The sequence below is a fragment of the Bufo bufo genome, chromosome 6 (assembly GCF_905171765.1).
Source record: "Bufo bufo chromosome 6, aBufBuf1.1, whole genome shotgun sequence".
NCBI lineage: Eukaryota > Metazoa > Chordata > Amphibia > Anura > Bufonidae > Bufo > Bufo bufo.
This window is the reverse complement of record NC_053394.1, coordinates 39,302,510-39,318,901: the sequence shown is the minus strand read 5'-3', so window position 1 is coordinate 39,318,901 and position 16,392 is coordinate 39,302,510. Positions and strand designations below refer to the sequence as shown.

The 16,392-nt window shown below is 45.7% G+C and overlaps 1 protein-coding gene across 1 annotated transcript in view; it reads right to left on the bottom strand.

Moving 5' to 3' along the window:
* Positions 1 to 2,886: 2,886 nt before the first annotated feature.
* FANK1 (fibronectin type III and ankyrin repeat domains 1) overlaps positions 2,887 to 16,392 on the bottom strand; it is a 110,990-nt gene continuing 97,484 nt past the window's right edge. Inside the window, exons 7-11 of the mRNA XM_040437744.1 lie at positions 6,867 to 7,032; positions 5,235 to 5,378; positions 4,316 to 4,393; positions 4,159 to 4,203; positions 2,887 to 4,070 (exon numbers count right to left, since the gene is read on the bottom strand). Coding sequence (XP_040293678.1) covers positions 4,026 to 4,070; positions 4,159 to 4,203; positions 4,316 to 4,393; positions 5,235 to 5,378; positions 6,867 to 7,032 — 478 coding nt within the window. The 3' untranslated portion in view covers positions 2,887 to 4,025. The remainder of the gene's footprint in view (positions 4,071 to 4,158; positions 4,204 to 4,315; positions 4,394 to 5,234; positions 5,379 to 6,866; positions 7,033 to 16,392) is intronic.

The following is a 16,392-nucleotide window of genomic DNA, read 5'->3' as shown; positions in this document are numbered from 1 at the left end:
TTCTCAGGCTGATCTTCTGCCATTCTGCTCTTGGATTGCCCAGCACTGTTCACGTGAGCAGGGGAGCAGGAAGTATCTTGGGCTATCAAATCCACAGTATTAGGCCTCATGCACACGACCGTATTTTTTCACGGTCCGCAAAACGGGGTTCCGTTGGTCCGTGATCCGTGACCGTTTTTTCGTCCGTGAGTCTTCCTTGATTTTTGGAGGATCCACGGACATGAAAAAACAGTCGTTTTGGTGTCCGCCTGGCCGTGCGGAGCCAAACGGATCCGTCCTGAATTACAATGCAAGTCAATGGGGACGGATCCGTTTGACGTTGACACAATATGGTGCAATTTCAAACGGATCCGTCCCCCATTGACTTTCAATGTAAAGTCAGGAGTCCCTATTATACCATCGGATCGAAGTTTTCTCCAATCCGATGGTATATTTTAACTTGAAGCATCCCCATCACCATGGGAATGCCTCTATGTTAGAATATACCATCGGATTTGAGTTAGATCGTGAAACTCAGATCCGACAGTATATTCTAACACAGAGGCGTTCCCATGGTGATGGGGACGCTTCAAGTTAGAATATACTGAGAACTGTGTACGTGACAGCCCCCTGCTGCCTGGCAGCACCCGATCTCTTACAGGGGGCTGTGATCCGCACAATTAACCCCTCAGGTGCTGCACCTGAAGGGGTTAATTGTGCATATCATAGCCCCCTATAAGAGATCAGGGGCTGCCAGGCAGCAGGGGGCAGACCCCCCTCCCTCCCCAGTTTTAATTTCATTGGTGGCCAGTGCGTCCCCCCCCCTCCCTCCCTCTATTGTATTATTTTCATTGGTGGCACAGTGTGCGGCCCCCCTCGCCCCCCATTGTATTATTTTCATTGGTGGCACAGTGTGCGGCCCCCCCTCCCTCCCTCTATTGTATTATCATTGGTGGCCAGTGTGCGCCCCCCCCCGGCCCCCCCTCTATTGTATTAATATCATTGGTGGCCAGTGTGCGGCCTCCCCTCTCCCCCGCCCCCCCTATCATTGGTGACAGCGGAGAGTTAGAAGCATCATACTTACCTGCTGCGCTGTCTGTGACCGGCCGGGAGCTCCTCCTACTGGTAAGTGACAGGTCTGTGCGGCGCATTGCTTAATGATCTGTCACTTACCAGTAGGAGGAGCTCCCGGCCGGTCACAGACAGCACAGCAGGTAAGTATGATGCTTCTAACTCTCCGCTGCCACCAATGAGAGGGGAGGCCGCACACTGGCCACCAATAATAATACAATAGAGGGAGGGAGGGGGGGCCGCACACTGTGCCACCAATGAAAATAATACAATAGAGGGAGAGGGGCGGGGGGGGCCGCACACTGTGCCACCAATGAAAATAATACAATAGAGGGAGGGAGGGGGGGGCGGGGGGGGCCGCACTGGCCACCAATGAAATTAAAACTGGGGAGGGAGGGGGGTCTGCCCCCTGCTGCCTGGCAGCCCCTGATCTCTTATAGGGGGCTATGATATGCACAATTAACCCCTTCAGGTGCAGCACCTGAGGGGTTAATTGTGCAGATCACAGCCCCCTGTAAGAGATCGGGTGCTGCCAGGCAGCAGGGGGCAGTCATGTACACAGTTCTCAGTATATTCTAACTAGAATCGTCCCCATCACTATGGGAACGCCTCTGTGTTAGAATATACTGTCGGATTTGAGTTTTCACGAAGTGAAAACTCAGCTCTGAAAAAGCTTTCATACAGACGGATCTTCGGATCCGTCTGTATGAAAGTAACCTACGGCCACGGATCAAGGACGCGGATGCCAATCTTGTGTGCATCCGTGTTCTTTCACGGACCCATTGACTTGAATGGGTCCGTGAACCGTTGTCCGTCAAAAAAATAGGACAGGTCATATTTTTTTGACGGACAGGAAACACGGATCACGGATGCGGCTGCAAAACGGTGCATTTTCCGATTTTTCCACGGACCCATTGAAAGTCAATGGGTCCGCGAAAAAAAACGGAAAACGGCACAACGGCCACGGATGCACACAACGGTCGTGTGCATGAGGCCTAAATCAGGTCGTCTGAAGAGGAGCCTGGGAACTGGAAGATCTGCAGCTGAAAAGGAATTGTTTTTTCTTGAAGCGGAGGGTTGCTTTAATAACATACACCAAGGTGGTGGTCAGGGTTCAATATATTACACAAATATATCATATGATAATAAACAATGGGTGCCAGAATTTGGGTGCAATTTGTGCCAAAATAAACAAACAACTGGTGCACATGCTTTGCAACAAATTTATTAATTGTTTTAGGCACATTTCAGACACTTTTTGCGACTTGCCCTACAAGGGTGTGTGGCTTAGTGAAAACGGGCATGGCTTCACTGGAAAGGGGCATGACTTAGGGTACTTTCACACTAACGTTTTTCTTTTCCGGCATAGAGTTCCGTCACAGGGGCTCTATACCGGAAAAGAACTGATCAGGCATATCCCCATGCATTCTGAATGGAGAGTAATCAGTTCAGGATGTATCAGGATGTCTTCAGTTCAGTCATTTTGACTGATCAGGCAAAAGAGAAAACTGTAGCATGCTACGGTTTTATCTCCGGCGAAAAAGACTTGCCTGAATGCTGGATCTGGCATTTTTTTTCCATAGGAATGTATTAGTGCCGGATCAAAATACCGGAATGCCGGATCCGTCCTTCCGGTCTGTGCATGCGCAGACCGAAAGAAAAGGGGAAAAAAATGCCGGATCCGTTTTGCTGGATGACACCGGAAAGACGGATCTGACATTTCAATGCATTTTTTTGACTGATCAGGCATTTTTAAGACTGATCAGGATCCTGATCAGTCTTACTAATGCCATCAGCTGACATACCTTTTGCCGGATCCGGCAGGCAGTTCCACCAATTAGATGTTGATGATCTGTCTGGAGAATAGATCATCAGTTGAAAAGAACTGCAGAACCCCTTTAAAGGGCCACTAACATTTCCACAAACTCTGCATTAAACAATAGTACAGCGTTTGTACAGTACATAAGGAATAACACTATTTCTGGCCATTATATCACTTGTATCTGGCATGTTTTAGCGGTTTCCTCTGTGCAAAGTGAATGATTAGTTTGCAGTTCTCTCAGATATGGTGGGTGGAGACTAGCTGCTATCCACTGCACGCAGAAAGTAGACAAGAATCTGCTTCCTAATCTTCTGTTGTGTACTCATAATCAGCCCTGAGATCATGGAGGACATTACAAAGAGGTACTGACCTGTATGGTGGTCAATAAAGAAAGCTTATATCTCAGCTCATTACATCTCAGCTCCAGGAGTCTGCTAGTCTGTGTGCGCTCCTGCTCACTCCCCTCCCATCTCCATAGACTTGCACTGACATGTCTAATACAAGCCTCCTGTGGAGCTGGCCAGTCTTGGACGGTACTAAGGTATTTTTCAACGTGAAAAGCAATTAGCAAGGGGGGGGGGGGTGGTAAACAGCTCATAACACGAGATCTAGACATTTCTCACTGATAAGACATATTACAAAGTTTGCTGTGGTCGCTTGTTCTATTGATTTATGCAAAGTGGCGTAAAAAGTTAGTGACTATTTAAAGGATGCACCTTGTGCCAAAAGTTGTGCCGCAATCTAGGCACTTTTTTTGAAGTAAGCTAAGCCAACAAATACAATTGACAGGGCCAGGCAAGATGACGATGCAGGAACCTGACCCTGTCAAGCAACAGCTATTATTTGGGAATAGCACTGTATCAGTTTTGCCTGGAGTGTTCCTTTAAATAATACCAGATGCGGCGCTTTAAACAAAGGGAATATCCTGCACCCACCTTAAGCTAGGGTGAGTCTGGACTGTTATGCCATGCGATTACAACTTTTCAACTATAAAATCGTACAAGACCAGAAAAGGAATGTGAGGAGAAGCGGCAGGGTGCGGGTATACCCTTGAACAACTGCCGCTCTTTAATGTATTGTCATAGCAGAGGGCTCCATATGTCGGCTGTCAGCATAATCAAAAGAGGGTTTATATGTAGATGCAAAGCGTCTCTTAAAGAATCTCCTTCTTCATGTCTTCTAATATCACCACCATATTCTGTCAGGAAGATGAAAGCACGGGGGTGAAGAAAGAGAGTCTTTTCAACATTTGATTCATTCTGCAGCGCAAACCATCATCTCCTTACCTGTCTGTTGAAAGCTTTAGCCATTTCTGAGATGCCTATTCCGTACTGCAGGAAAAAAATAAAAAGAGAAGAAGAGAAAGAAGAGAGAACCTTATCTTAACCTTTCAGTCTGATAGCTGCCGCGCGGAATACAATTTCTTCTGGCGATTTTCAATACCTCATTTGTGATGCTGCCGTCTGCACCTTTTTCTATTAGTAAACGGACCAGGCGCTCATGGTTATTTAATGCTGCAACCTTAAGGAAAAAAAGAAATATAAAATGTGTAAAATGAGGACTCCGTGAACTTAATGCAGCAAACAACTGGGCGACGGTACATGTTCTACTGGAAAACCTCACAACAGTCCAGGGAGCTCACAATTTCCAAGTTCTGGACACTCAGATATCTGTTAAGAGCCCTCTGTCCGAGAGGAACTCCTGACATATACCGCCCATGGAAGGCTGTGATGTACAGGTATATAGCGGAATATATAGGCTGCAATTAGGCACGCATAGTAAAATAAAAAACACCATATATCACGTGCTATACATTTGTGTACCATGCTGGTGCATGCCGGGTGAGTGTATGCCAAAAGGACATACATCAATAGGGGGCCTAGGAATAAGTTGAGGAGCTTTTACAAAGATGCCTGCCATTCTGAGTATATACTGGTAGCTTTCCAAAACGCGTCTGCCAAATGTAGGGACCGAAACGAGATGTGACGAAGAAGATTATGCAAATATTATGTCATTTAGACAAATGATATAATGCAACTAATTATATCAAAAATTATATAGAAAGGTATGTACAGTATACTCGAAACCCAGCTACTGAGAATACCAGGACAGAGGGGGTGACATTTACCTCCCGAGTTCTGCACAGATAAGATTGACGTACAATTAAATGTCACCTTGCCGGTTACATTCCTGTGTCTTCCATCGCCTCCACCTCTGTCAGTGCTAGTCCGTATACCATTCAGCATGTTTTTTTTCCGCTTATCTGACCTTATTATATCAGAACCAGCGAGCAGATATGGTACAAGGACACCTCCGACATCTTTATATTGCACATAGTTTTAAATGACAGCTCAGTCCATACCATCAGGGGGGTCTTCCCATCCTTGTCCTTAACATTGACGTCTGCTCCGGCAGCAATTAAACGCTGAGCGACGTCCGGGTTTCCAGTCACTGCCGAAACGCGCATTAGTGGAGTCCATCGTGAACAGGAATCTTTAACATCAACCTATAGGAAATCAATCAGCCAAATGATGAAAGGTCCAGGAGGCTTCACACAGATCTACACATTGCTAGTCAAAGAATCTACATGAAGTCCTAAGCATATGAATATACCATGGATCCATACCGCTTCCGAGTTTTAAGACGCCTTAAAGGGGTTTTCTGAGATTTTTTAACTGATGACCTACCCTCTGCATAAGTCATCAGTATCTGATTGGTGGGGGTCCGGCACCCAGGACCTCTGCCGATCAGCTGTCTGAGAAGTCACTGCTTCTCCCAGTAGCGCCGCAACCTTCTCTCAGCTCACCAAGCGCAGCGCTGTACATTGTATAGCGGCATTCACTTCAATGGGGCTGAGCTATGCATAGGCCATGTGACCGATAAACATGACATCATATGGCCTAGATTAAGCTGCGAGAAGGCTATGGCGCTACTGGAGCGCTGGTCAAAGAACTGATCAGTGGCGGTCTTGGGTTTCAGACCACCAATGAGATACTGATGACCTAAAATCTCAGAAAGCCCCTTTAATATGGAACCCACAGACCTCCAAATGCCTCTGGTTTTATCAGGAGGCATGCAGATCTTTTTTGGCTCACTCCATTGAATATTGCAGCATTTTATTTCCACCCAGGCAGCCCCCCTGATGCTCGCATCGGAGCATCTTATGCTCCGATGTGCTCCCTCCCGCAGGGCACGGGCTCTTTTGTTTTCAATAACACACTGCTGGGCGGAGGCTTACGCCCGGCAGTGTGCTCGGTGATGTCACCGGCTCTCATGGGCGTGCTTTAGTGCTGCCCTAGCCGTTTTACTGTCTAGGGCAGCGCTAAAGCCCGCCCATCAGTGCTGGTGACGTCACCGGGCTTCCTGGCAGCCCCATGGAGAGCCCGGTTCGTCACCGGAACTCCTGAAAATGCCTTTGCCCTGCGCGATTTAGCGCAGGACAAAGGAGAGCATCGGAGCATGAACTGCTCCGATGATCAAGTCAGGGGGGGCTGCCTGGGTGAAAATGGAGGGATGTCCGGGTTCAGCTCTGAACCCGGACAACCCCTTTAAAGGTCTGTGCATTAAGCCTTACTTTTAGCTGGAAAATAATGAGAATGAATAAATAGTACAAGTGAATATAAGAAACTTTGTAATATATCTTATCAGAGAAAGATGCTTTCTTCTTCTCTTATCAGGCTCCTCTCCCGCCTTCCTCTTCACTAAAGGGCCTTATTAAACCAACAGATTATCTGACCATTTCCGGTCCAATCAGACCAACAGTTGGTGTATATAATAAAAGATCTCTGTGTGTAAATGGCCAACTGACCAATGATTGGTCAGAAAATCTGTCAGATAATCTGTTGGTGTAATACAGGCCTAACTCTCAATTTACAGCTCAGATCCACCTTCAGTGAAGATGGGTGCCTGCTCACTAAAGGATCCAGGAGGATCCAACATTCCAGGTTTTTTATCCAGAAATAATCACTAATAAAACAAACTGCTGGTAGCGTACCTCACAGCCATCACCAATCATCCATTCAATGAGTTTTAGATTGCCCCCATCTACTGCCCAGTGCATGGCGGTGCATCCTCCCTTATCCCGGTTCTCCCAAGATGCTCCTTGTCTTCTTAAGTACTCCACAACATCCAGGTGTCCAGAAAAACAAGCCAACATTAGACTGCAAAGACAGAAGGGTCAGAACTTGAAGACATGGATTTCAAAGAAGACATTGCTTCAGGTTCCTCTGGGCCTGCGGTAAACAGTGAGAAGGCCGCGGCGCTGCTGGAGCGCCGCTGCCTTCTCAAACAGCTGACCGGCGGGGGTCCCTGGTGTCGGACCCCCACCGATCAGATGCTGATGATCTATACAGAGGATAGATCATCAGTTTAAACAAAGTGCAGAACCCCTTTAAAGATATACAAGCACTTCATATAGACAAGTTGGGAGAAGAATAGATCATTTCAGCTTGTGAGGGGTTAAAATAAGCAATGGAAAAGTTACTGACGGACATCAATCTTGGGAATCCTGGTCCCAAAAGAAGATGTGCATCTCCTGATGTCTGCATCAGATCTCAGCTTCCAATCTCGAGTCGTTAATTCCATACTGAGCCCGGACATTGTTACCTCAGAATAAGAAATATCTTCTAACCACATGAATTTGGGGTTTTCTTTTAACTGTGCACATATAGAGCTGTTCATCCTGAGATTACTGGTTCATATATGATATTAGAACTGGTATGTGACTTAAGGTCCCATTCACATGACCGTATTTTTGGTCCTCATTCGATCCACATTGAAATGAATGGGTCTGCAAAAAATGTCCGATCCGTAGCCCCGCAAAAAAGATAGAACATGTCCTATTCTTTTCCATTTTGCGGGCAAGGATAGGCATTGTTACAATGGATCCGCAAAAAACGGATAAAACATGGAAGTCACACTGATGTCATCTGTATTTTCTGCGCATCCACGTATTGCGGACCACAAAAAACATACGGTCGTGTAAATGCACCCTTAAACAGACAGAACAGCAAGGGCTCATTCAGAGGACTGTATCTGTTTTGCAGTCTGCAAATTGCGGATCCGAAAAACAGATACCGGCCACGTGCGTTCCGCATTTTATGGAACGGCCAGCCCTATGATAGAAATACCTATTCTTGTCGGCAATTTGACATATCTTTTTTTTTTCGGGCAGCAGAACGAAAGTATGGATGAGGATAGCACACGGTGTGCAGTCCGCATCTTTTGCGGCCCTATTGAAATGAAAGGGTCCGCACCCGTTCCGCAAAACTGCGGAGCGGATGTGGACACATATAAAAGGTCGTCTGAATGAGCCCTAAGCTTCTAATCTTCACTAGGGGGAGTTTAGAAGTTTATTACACATAGTTTCTATAGGAGGAGTCAAAAGTCACGGGACGCCCTTTAATTTCAGAAAGGAAAGGAAAAATTTAATATCTGAAGGCCCCAGCCAGTAACGGGTGAGGGGGCCTATCTTTTAGGCTATGTCCAGAACATGGCCACTATGTTAAAATCCGCCATATTGGCAAATTTTTCCAATCGGAAGGGGGTCATGTAGTATATCAAAGAAGATCAGAATTTTCCCAGAAACCGGTTCCCGCAATCAGATTTGCAATATCTCTTGTGGTTCAAAAGTTATCAATACAGAGATTTCAAAACTTTTGTTGTTACAGGTAACTGAAGATGGAATCTGTGTTCAGCCCCACGGACAACACATTGAACACGTGCATCACAGGGAACGTTCCCGGTTGTTGTTGCAACTTTGTGTTGATAACTTTTGAACCACAAGAGATATTGCAAATCTTGATTGCGGCAATCGATTCTGGTCTTCTCCGATATGCTACATGAATCCCTTCTCATTGGAAAAAATTTGCTCTTGATCCCATATGGCAGCTTTCAAGATGGCAGCCACCTTCCAGACATAGCCTAAAACATAGGCCACCCATTACTTGCTGGGGTATTCGGATATTTCATTTTCCCTTTTCCCCATTTTCATTTTCACCCGTAAAAGGGTGTCCCGCGACTTTTGACTCACCCTGTACATTACACTTCAAAGGCTGCCTGGGATTTTTTTTTAAATAGGTGTTTTCTTCCAGAAACGCCTACCTGTCCACAGGCTGCATCCAGTATTACAATGAAATACATGTGGCTGGACTGCAATACCAGACACAACCTGATGACAGGTGTGGTGCTGTTTATAGAAGAAAGTCGCCATTTTTTAAAATAAAAAATCGAGTGTTCAGGAAGTATTCTATCAGACTCCCCCTAGTGGAGGGTGCAGGCTGACACCATTTTATCTTTTCCCTTCTTGACTGTGCAGGGGATTTGAGATAAACAGAGCCCTACAATAAGAAATCATTCCGCACACGTTGTTGAACCTAGCCTGATCAAACGGTGCTGAAATGGAACCCTGCGGTGGGCAGCAGGTGAGTACGCGTCCCTCTGCAGGTTGGTCTGGCCAAAAGGGTCCCAAAAAGTGGATAACCCCTTTAAGTTCTATCCATACAGAGCAGCTGAAGAAAGATCATCCACTGTTGCTTTAGGTACAATTTTACATCCATTTCTGGCTTTAAAATGAAATTGGCCCATTGGACGTGGCCTTCTCTTTGCATTTCTTCTCATTGACATTAAAAAAATAAAATAATTAAGGGTCTGAATTTGCAGGTCCAGATCTAACTTTGGCAGCTCTTCACCTCACTCTCCTATATGCTGCATTATTTTTCTATTTTTTAGATTTTTTATTTTGTCTTTTTTCATATATCAAATGAAGGTGGTGGTCGTAGTGCAGAAGAGGGCCTTCTGCCCGAAAAATGAAGGGTTTTGCTTAGGCAAAGACAAACATACACATTAGTTTCCTTGTGGCTGGTGAATAAAATAACAGGTTTGCCTCGACTCTGACAGTGTATGAGGAGCGGAGGGTGCAGAGCGTTCTTCTTCTGGCCTCCTTCTCTGTCACCTGTTTATAAAACACCTTGTGGGGAATAATCGCCGAAGACACGACCGGCCATTAATGTGCGCTAAACACACAGAGCTGGGGGGGCCCGGCTGGTTCACGGTGTCCTGGCCCTGCGCTCCCGCAGCAGATTTATTCAGACAGGTGAACTGCAGCACGTGGACATTATATAACAGGCTCTTCCAGTCACTGCACTTTATTTTTGCTTTAATAGGTCCCTATATGTACAAAAATAACCACAATGGCAGCTGGAGATGTGTATTTGTAGAGCAGCCCGGAATGTTGCATGTATCCTGCAGATTTGGGGTATTTACTTCCCTCTCCAAACCTACTGAGAGGATGGGCTTATCTCCTGCACTGCGCCAACCAGATGTCACCCCCTACTATACAAAGATGTACAGTTGCAAGAAAAAGTATGTGAACCCTTTGCAATGATATGGATTTCTGCACAAATTGGTCAGAAAATGTCATCTGATCTTCATCTAAGTCACAACAATAGACAATCACAGTCTGCTTAAACTAATAACACACAAAGAATTAAATGTTACCATGTTTTTATTGAACACACCATGTAAACATTCACAGTGCAGGTGGAAAAAGTATGTGAACCCTTGGATTTAATAACTGGTTGAACCTCCTTTGGCAGCAATAACTTCAACCAAACGTTTCCTGTAGTTGCAGATCAGACATGCACAACGGTCAGGAGTAATTCTTGACCATTCCTCTTTACAGAACTGTTTCCTTTCAGCAATATTTTTCTCATGCCACAGCATCTCAATCGGGTTGAGGTCAGGACTCTGACTGGGCCACTCCAGAAGGCATATTTTCTTCTGTTTAAGCCATTCTGTTGTTGATTTATGTGGCGAAACCAAACTCGCCACTGGGTTTTGGAGAGGCCTGGCTACCAGCCTCTTGCCTCAGGATTATGGCCCATACTAACTTTAAAGGAGAAGACAGACCGGCCGCACAGCTTAAATCTGTCTTTGGAATTGCATTTTATGTTATGTGAGGGTACCCAGATAGCTAATTTTATTGTATTCGTGTAGTCTGAGTGCCATTCACCTAATAATATGCACTCAGACTTGAGCTATCTGGGGATATGTTAAATGTCTGTGTTTACTGTAAGGGTTGTGACATTGCATGTTTAAATGGTGATTTCTGTCCTGTTGTCCCCACATGTGTATTGGCGATTTCCCTTTGTCTTGAGAGATAATTGAATTGCTCCTAGGGTGTCTCCAGGGCAGAGAGGAGGAAACCATGATGCATTGTGGGGATGTATTGTGTCTGTGTATCCTGAATTGCTGCATATCTGTCCTGTGTCACTGTCTTCCTTCTGGTCCCCTAGGGGCGTGTCCACCAGATGGGGACCTGCATAAATATGGGCGGGTAGCCCTCAATAAAGAGTGCCTGTTTTATCCTTCATCATGTTGAGGCTGTATTTGGGTAACTGATCAACACTGGGGGATTGCTATACGCTGAAGATTTGCTATACTCCCCTGGCTTTACTACTAGCTCTTGTAAGAGCTGTTCCTGCTCTCTGGTTTTAGGAGGTTCACCCACTGGAGCCTGGAGCCTTGTCGTAGGTCCAGGGTGGGTAGGAGACAGTGAGACCTCAACCAAGCTTCGGCCGTTCGTGGGGTCTGCAGTGCTTACGGTGTCAAGTGGAGTGCTTGGAGTCCTCGGAAAGCACTAGGAGCACCTATCGACGGAGGTACCCGGTCGGGGTGCTAGGAGATCCGTTACAATTTACTTCTATGCTTTGGGTCGTTGTCCTGTTGCAACATCCATCTGCTGTTGGGCTTCAGCTGGTGGACAGATGGCCTTAAGTTCTCCTGCAAAATGTCTTGATAAACTTGGGAATTTATTTTTCCTTCGATGATAGCAATCCGTCCAGGCTCTGACGCAGCAAAGCAGCCCCAAACCATGATGTTCCCACCACCATACTTCACAGTTGGGATGAGGTTTTGATGTTGGTGTGCTGTGCCTCTTTTTCTCCACACATAGTATTTCTTCCAAACAACTCAACTTTGGTTTCATCTGTCCACAGAATATTTTGCCAGTACTGCTGTGGAACATCCAGGTGCTCTTGTGCAAACTGTAAACATGCAGCAATGTTTTTTTTGGACAGCAGTGGCTTCCTCTGTGGTATCCTCCCATGAAATCCATTCTTGTTTAGTGTTTTACGTATCGTAGATTCGCTCACAGGGATGTTAGTATAAGCCAGATACTTTTGTAAGTCTTTAGCTGACACTATAGGATTCTTCTTCACCTCATTGAGCAGTCTGCACTGTGCTCTTGCAGTCATTTTTACAGGACGGCCACTCCTAGGGAGAGTAGCAGCAGTGCTGAACGTCCTCCATTTATAGACAATTTGTCTTACCGTGGACTGATGAACAGCAAGGCTTTTGGAGATACTTTTATAACCCTTTCCAGCTTTATGCAAGTCAACAATTCTTAATCGTAGGTCTTCTGAGAGCTCTTTTGTGCGAGGCATCATTCATATCAGGCAATGCTTCTTGTGAAAAGCAAACCCAGAACTGGTGTGTGTTTTCTATAGGGCAGGGCAGCTGTAACCAACAGCTCTAACCTCATCTCATTGATTGGACTCCAGTTGGCTGACACCTCACTCCAATGTCATTAGTCTAGGGGTTCACATACTTTTTCCACTTGCACTGTGAATGTTTACATGGTGTGTTCAATAAAAACATGGTAACATTTAATTCTTTGTGTTTTATTAGTTTAAAGAGGACTCCCAGGCTATGAGCTGTGCGCTACGATTGGCCAGCGCTGCAGCAAGGGACAACCCTAATACAAAAACTCCAGACATACTAGTAAGTGCAGGGGGACCCCTGGGCGCCGCTCTACCCACTGATATAGTTAGTTTTTAGTTTTTAAACTAGTGAACGGTCCTCTTTAAGCAGACTGTGATTGTCTATTGTTCTGACTTAGATAAAGATCAGATCACATTTTATGACCAATTTGTGCAGAAATACATATCATTCCAAAGGGTTCACATACTTTTTCTCGCAACTGTATCTCCCAAGGAAAGAGAACCATCTCGCTAGCGCCACCTTGTGGAAGTGGCTCCCTAGGAGTCAAAATCTGACTTTTTAACAAGCCTTGGGACAGGACAAGGGAAAATATCAAAACCAAATATCCAGCTGTTTCAGGGTCCTTGCCCCTAGTCAGTATGGAGGAGGATTCTGGCTGGCTGAGTGTGATGTCTTGGGTGCAGCTTAGGTAGGGTGCTGGGTCTCCTTGAAGAGTCCAGTCCTGTATGGATAGTTAGGCCGTATGGCTTTTTCAGTGTTTTGCGATCCGCAAAAAAAGAGATTTGCAAAAAATACGGACATGTTCTATCTTTGAACGGAACAGAAAAATGGAAATACGGAAACGGAAGGCATACGGAGTACCTTCCGTTTTTTTTTTTTTTTGCGGATCCATTTAAATGAATGGTTCTGTATATGGAACGCAAAAAATGGAATGTAAACGAAAAAAAAAAAAAACGTTCGTGTGCAAGAGGCCTAAAACTGGAAGTGCTCCATGGTATGGAGAATTACTGTCGATGCTCTGTGAGAAAACAATGTGCAAAGAGGTATCTCCCAGGGAAGGTGTCATGGTCTTACCTGCTTGCTGCTCTCCTTCGTTTGACATGTGCTGGCGGCCATCTTGGTTTCTGGGTTTCTTGTAGCCTTCCACCCTGCGGCTCCTCCTTCCCCTGGGAGGAGCTGGATGCCTAGCTCATATATATAGGAGGTCTGTGGCTTCAGTTCCTTGCTTGGTCCTCTTGTGTTCACATGCTTCTAAGACTGCTGCTGCTTCTGGTTCCTGATCCTGGCTTCGTCTGACTACCCTTCTGGTTCCTGATCCTGGCTTCGTCTGACTACCCTGCTGGTTCCTGATCCTGGCTTCGTCTGACTACCCTGCTGGTTCCTGATCCTGGCTTCGTCTGACTACCCTGCTGGTTCCTGATCCTGGCTTCGTCTGACTACCCTTCTGGTTCCTGACCTCTGGCTTCGCAAAGACTCTGCTCGGTTTCACCATCCGTTTGGACTTTTGCTTTACAGCTTTATTTTCAATAAAGCCTTCTTATTTTCACTTATCTCTTGTTGTACGTCTGGTTCATGGTTCCGTGACAGAAGGAGAACCATCTCCCTCTTTACAGGACACATGCAACATTCCTGGCTGCTCTATATCTAAGGGCTCATTTACACGAACGTGTGCTGCCAGTTGCCGTATTGCAGACCGCAGATGCGGATCCGCAATACACTGGCACCGTTCAGTGTGCACTGCGCATCACGGATGCGGACCTATTCACTTCAATGAATAGGTCCACGATCCCCTTGCGGCTGGGCCACAGTCGGGGCCCGTGCATTGCGGACCGCAATTTGCAGTCCACAGCACGGGCTTCACACGGTCGTGTGAACGAGCCCTAATACACATCTCCAGCTGCCATTGTGGTTATTTTTGTACATATAGGGACTCATTAAAGCAAAAATAAAGTGCAGTGACTGGAAGAGCCTGTTATATAATGTCCACGTGCTGCAGTTCACCTGTCTGAATAAATCTGCTGCGGGAGCGCAGGGCAAGGACACCGTGAACCAGCCGGGCCCCCCCCCAGCTCTGTGTGTTTAGCGCACATTAATGGCCGGTCGTGTCTTCAGCAATTATTCCCCACAAAGTGTTTTATAAACAGGTGACAGAGAAGGAGGCCAGAAGAAGAACGCTCTGCACCCTCCGCTCCTCATACACTGTCAGAGTCGAGGCAAACCTGTTATTTTATTCACCAGCCACAAGGAAACTAATGTGTATGTTTGTCTCTGCCTCAGGCTGGGTTCACATCACGTTTTTCCCCCATCTATTTAAGGCTACATGCACACGAACGTGGTTTGGTTCCTCATCCGAGCCGCATTTTTTGCGGCTCAGGTGCGCACCCACTCATCTCAATGGGGCTGCAAAAAATGCGGACAGCAATCCGTGTGCTGTCCGCATCCGTTGCTCCATTCCGTAGCCCCGCAAAAAAATAGAACATGTCCTATTCTTGTCGGTTTTGCGGACAAGGATAGGCATTGTTACAATGGGTCTGCAAAAAAAAAAAGGGATGCCATACGGACGTCATCTATTTTTTTGCGGATCCGCAATTTGTGGACCGCAAAACACATACGTTCGTGTGTATGTAGCCTAACGCATACAAAAAATGTATATGTTAAACGGATGCCTCAGACTGATGTCATACAGTGGCATCCATTCACCCTAGAGATCCATTGTAAGAAAAAAACCCATATACAGTCAGGTCCATAAATATTGGGACATCGACACAATTCTAACATTTTTGGCTCTATACACCACCACAATGGATTTGAAATAAAACGAACAAGATGTTCTTTTACTGCAGACTGTCAGCTTTAATTTGAGGGTATTTACATCCAATTCAGGTGAACGGTGTAGGAATTACAACTGTTTGCATATGTGCCTCCCACTTGTTAAGGGACCAAAAGTAATGGGACATAATAATAAATAAATAAATAAAACTTTCACTTTTTAATACTTGGTTGCAAATCATTTGCAGTCAATTACAGCCTGAAGTCTGGAACGCATAGACATCACCAGACGCTGGGTTTCATCCCTGGTGATGCTCTGCCAGGCCTCTACTGCAACTGACTTCAGTTCTTGCTTGTTCTTGGGGCATTTTCCCTTCAGTTTTGTCTTCAGCAAGTGAAATGCATGCTCAATTGGATTCAGGTCAGGTGATTAACTTGGCCATTGCATAACATTCCACTTCTTTCCCTTAAAAAACTCTTTGGTTGCTTTTGCAGTATGCTTTGGGTCATTGTCCATCTGCACTGTGAAGCGCCGTCCAATGAGTTCTGAAGCATTTGGCTGAATATGACCAGATAATATTGCCCAAAACACTTCAGAATTCATCCTGCTGCTTTTGTCAGCAGTCACATCATCAATAAATACAAGAGAACCAGTTCCATTGGCAGCCATACATGCCCACGCCATGACACCACCACCACCATGCTTCACTGATGAGGTGGTATGCTTAGGATCATGAGCAGTTCCTTTCCTTCTCCATACTCTTCTCTTCCCATCACTCTGGTACAAGTTGATCTTGGTCTCATCTGTCCATAGGATGTTGTTCCAGAACTGTGAAGGCTTTTTTAGATGTCGTTTGGCAAACTATAATCTGGCCTTCCTGTTTTTGAGGCTCACCAATGGTTTACATCTTGTGGTGAACCCTCTGTATTCACTCTGGTGAAGTCTTCTCTTGATTGTTGACTTTGACACACATACACCTACCTCCTGGAGAGTGTTCTTGATCTGGCCAACTGTTGTGAAGGGTGTTTTTTTCACCAGGGAAAGAATTCTTCGGTCATCCACCACAGTTGTTTTCTGTGGTCTTCCCTGTCTTTTGGTGTTGCTGAGCTCACCGGTGCATTCCTTTGTTTTTTTAATGTTCCAAACTGTTGTTTTGGCCAGGCCTAATGTTTTTGCTATCTCTATGATGGGTTTGTTGTGTTTTTTTTTCAGCCTAATGATGGCTTGCTTCACTGATAGTGACAGCTCT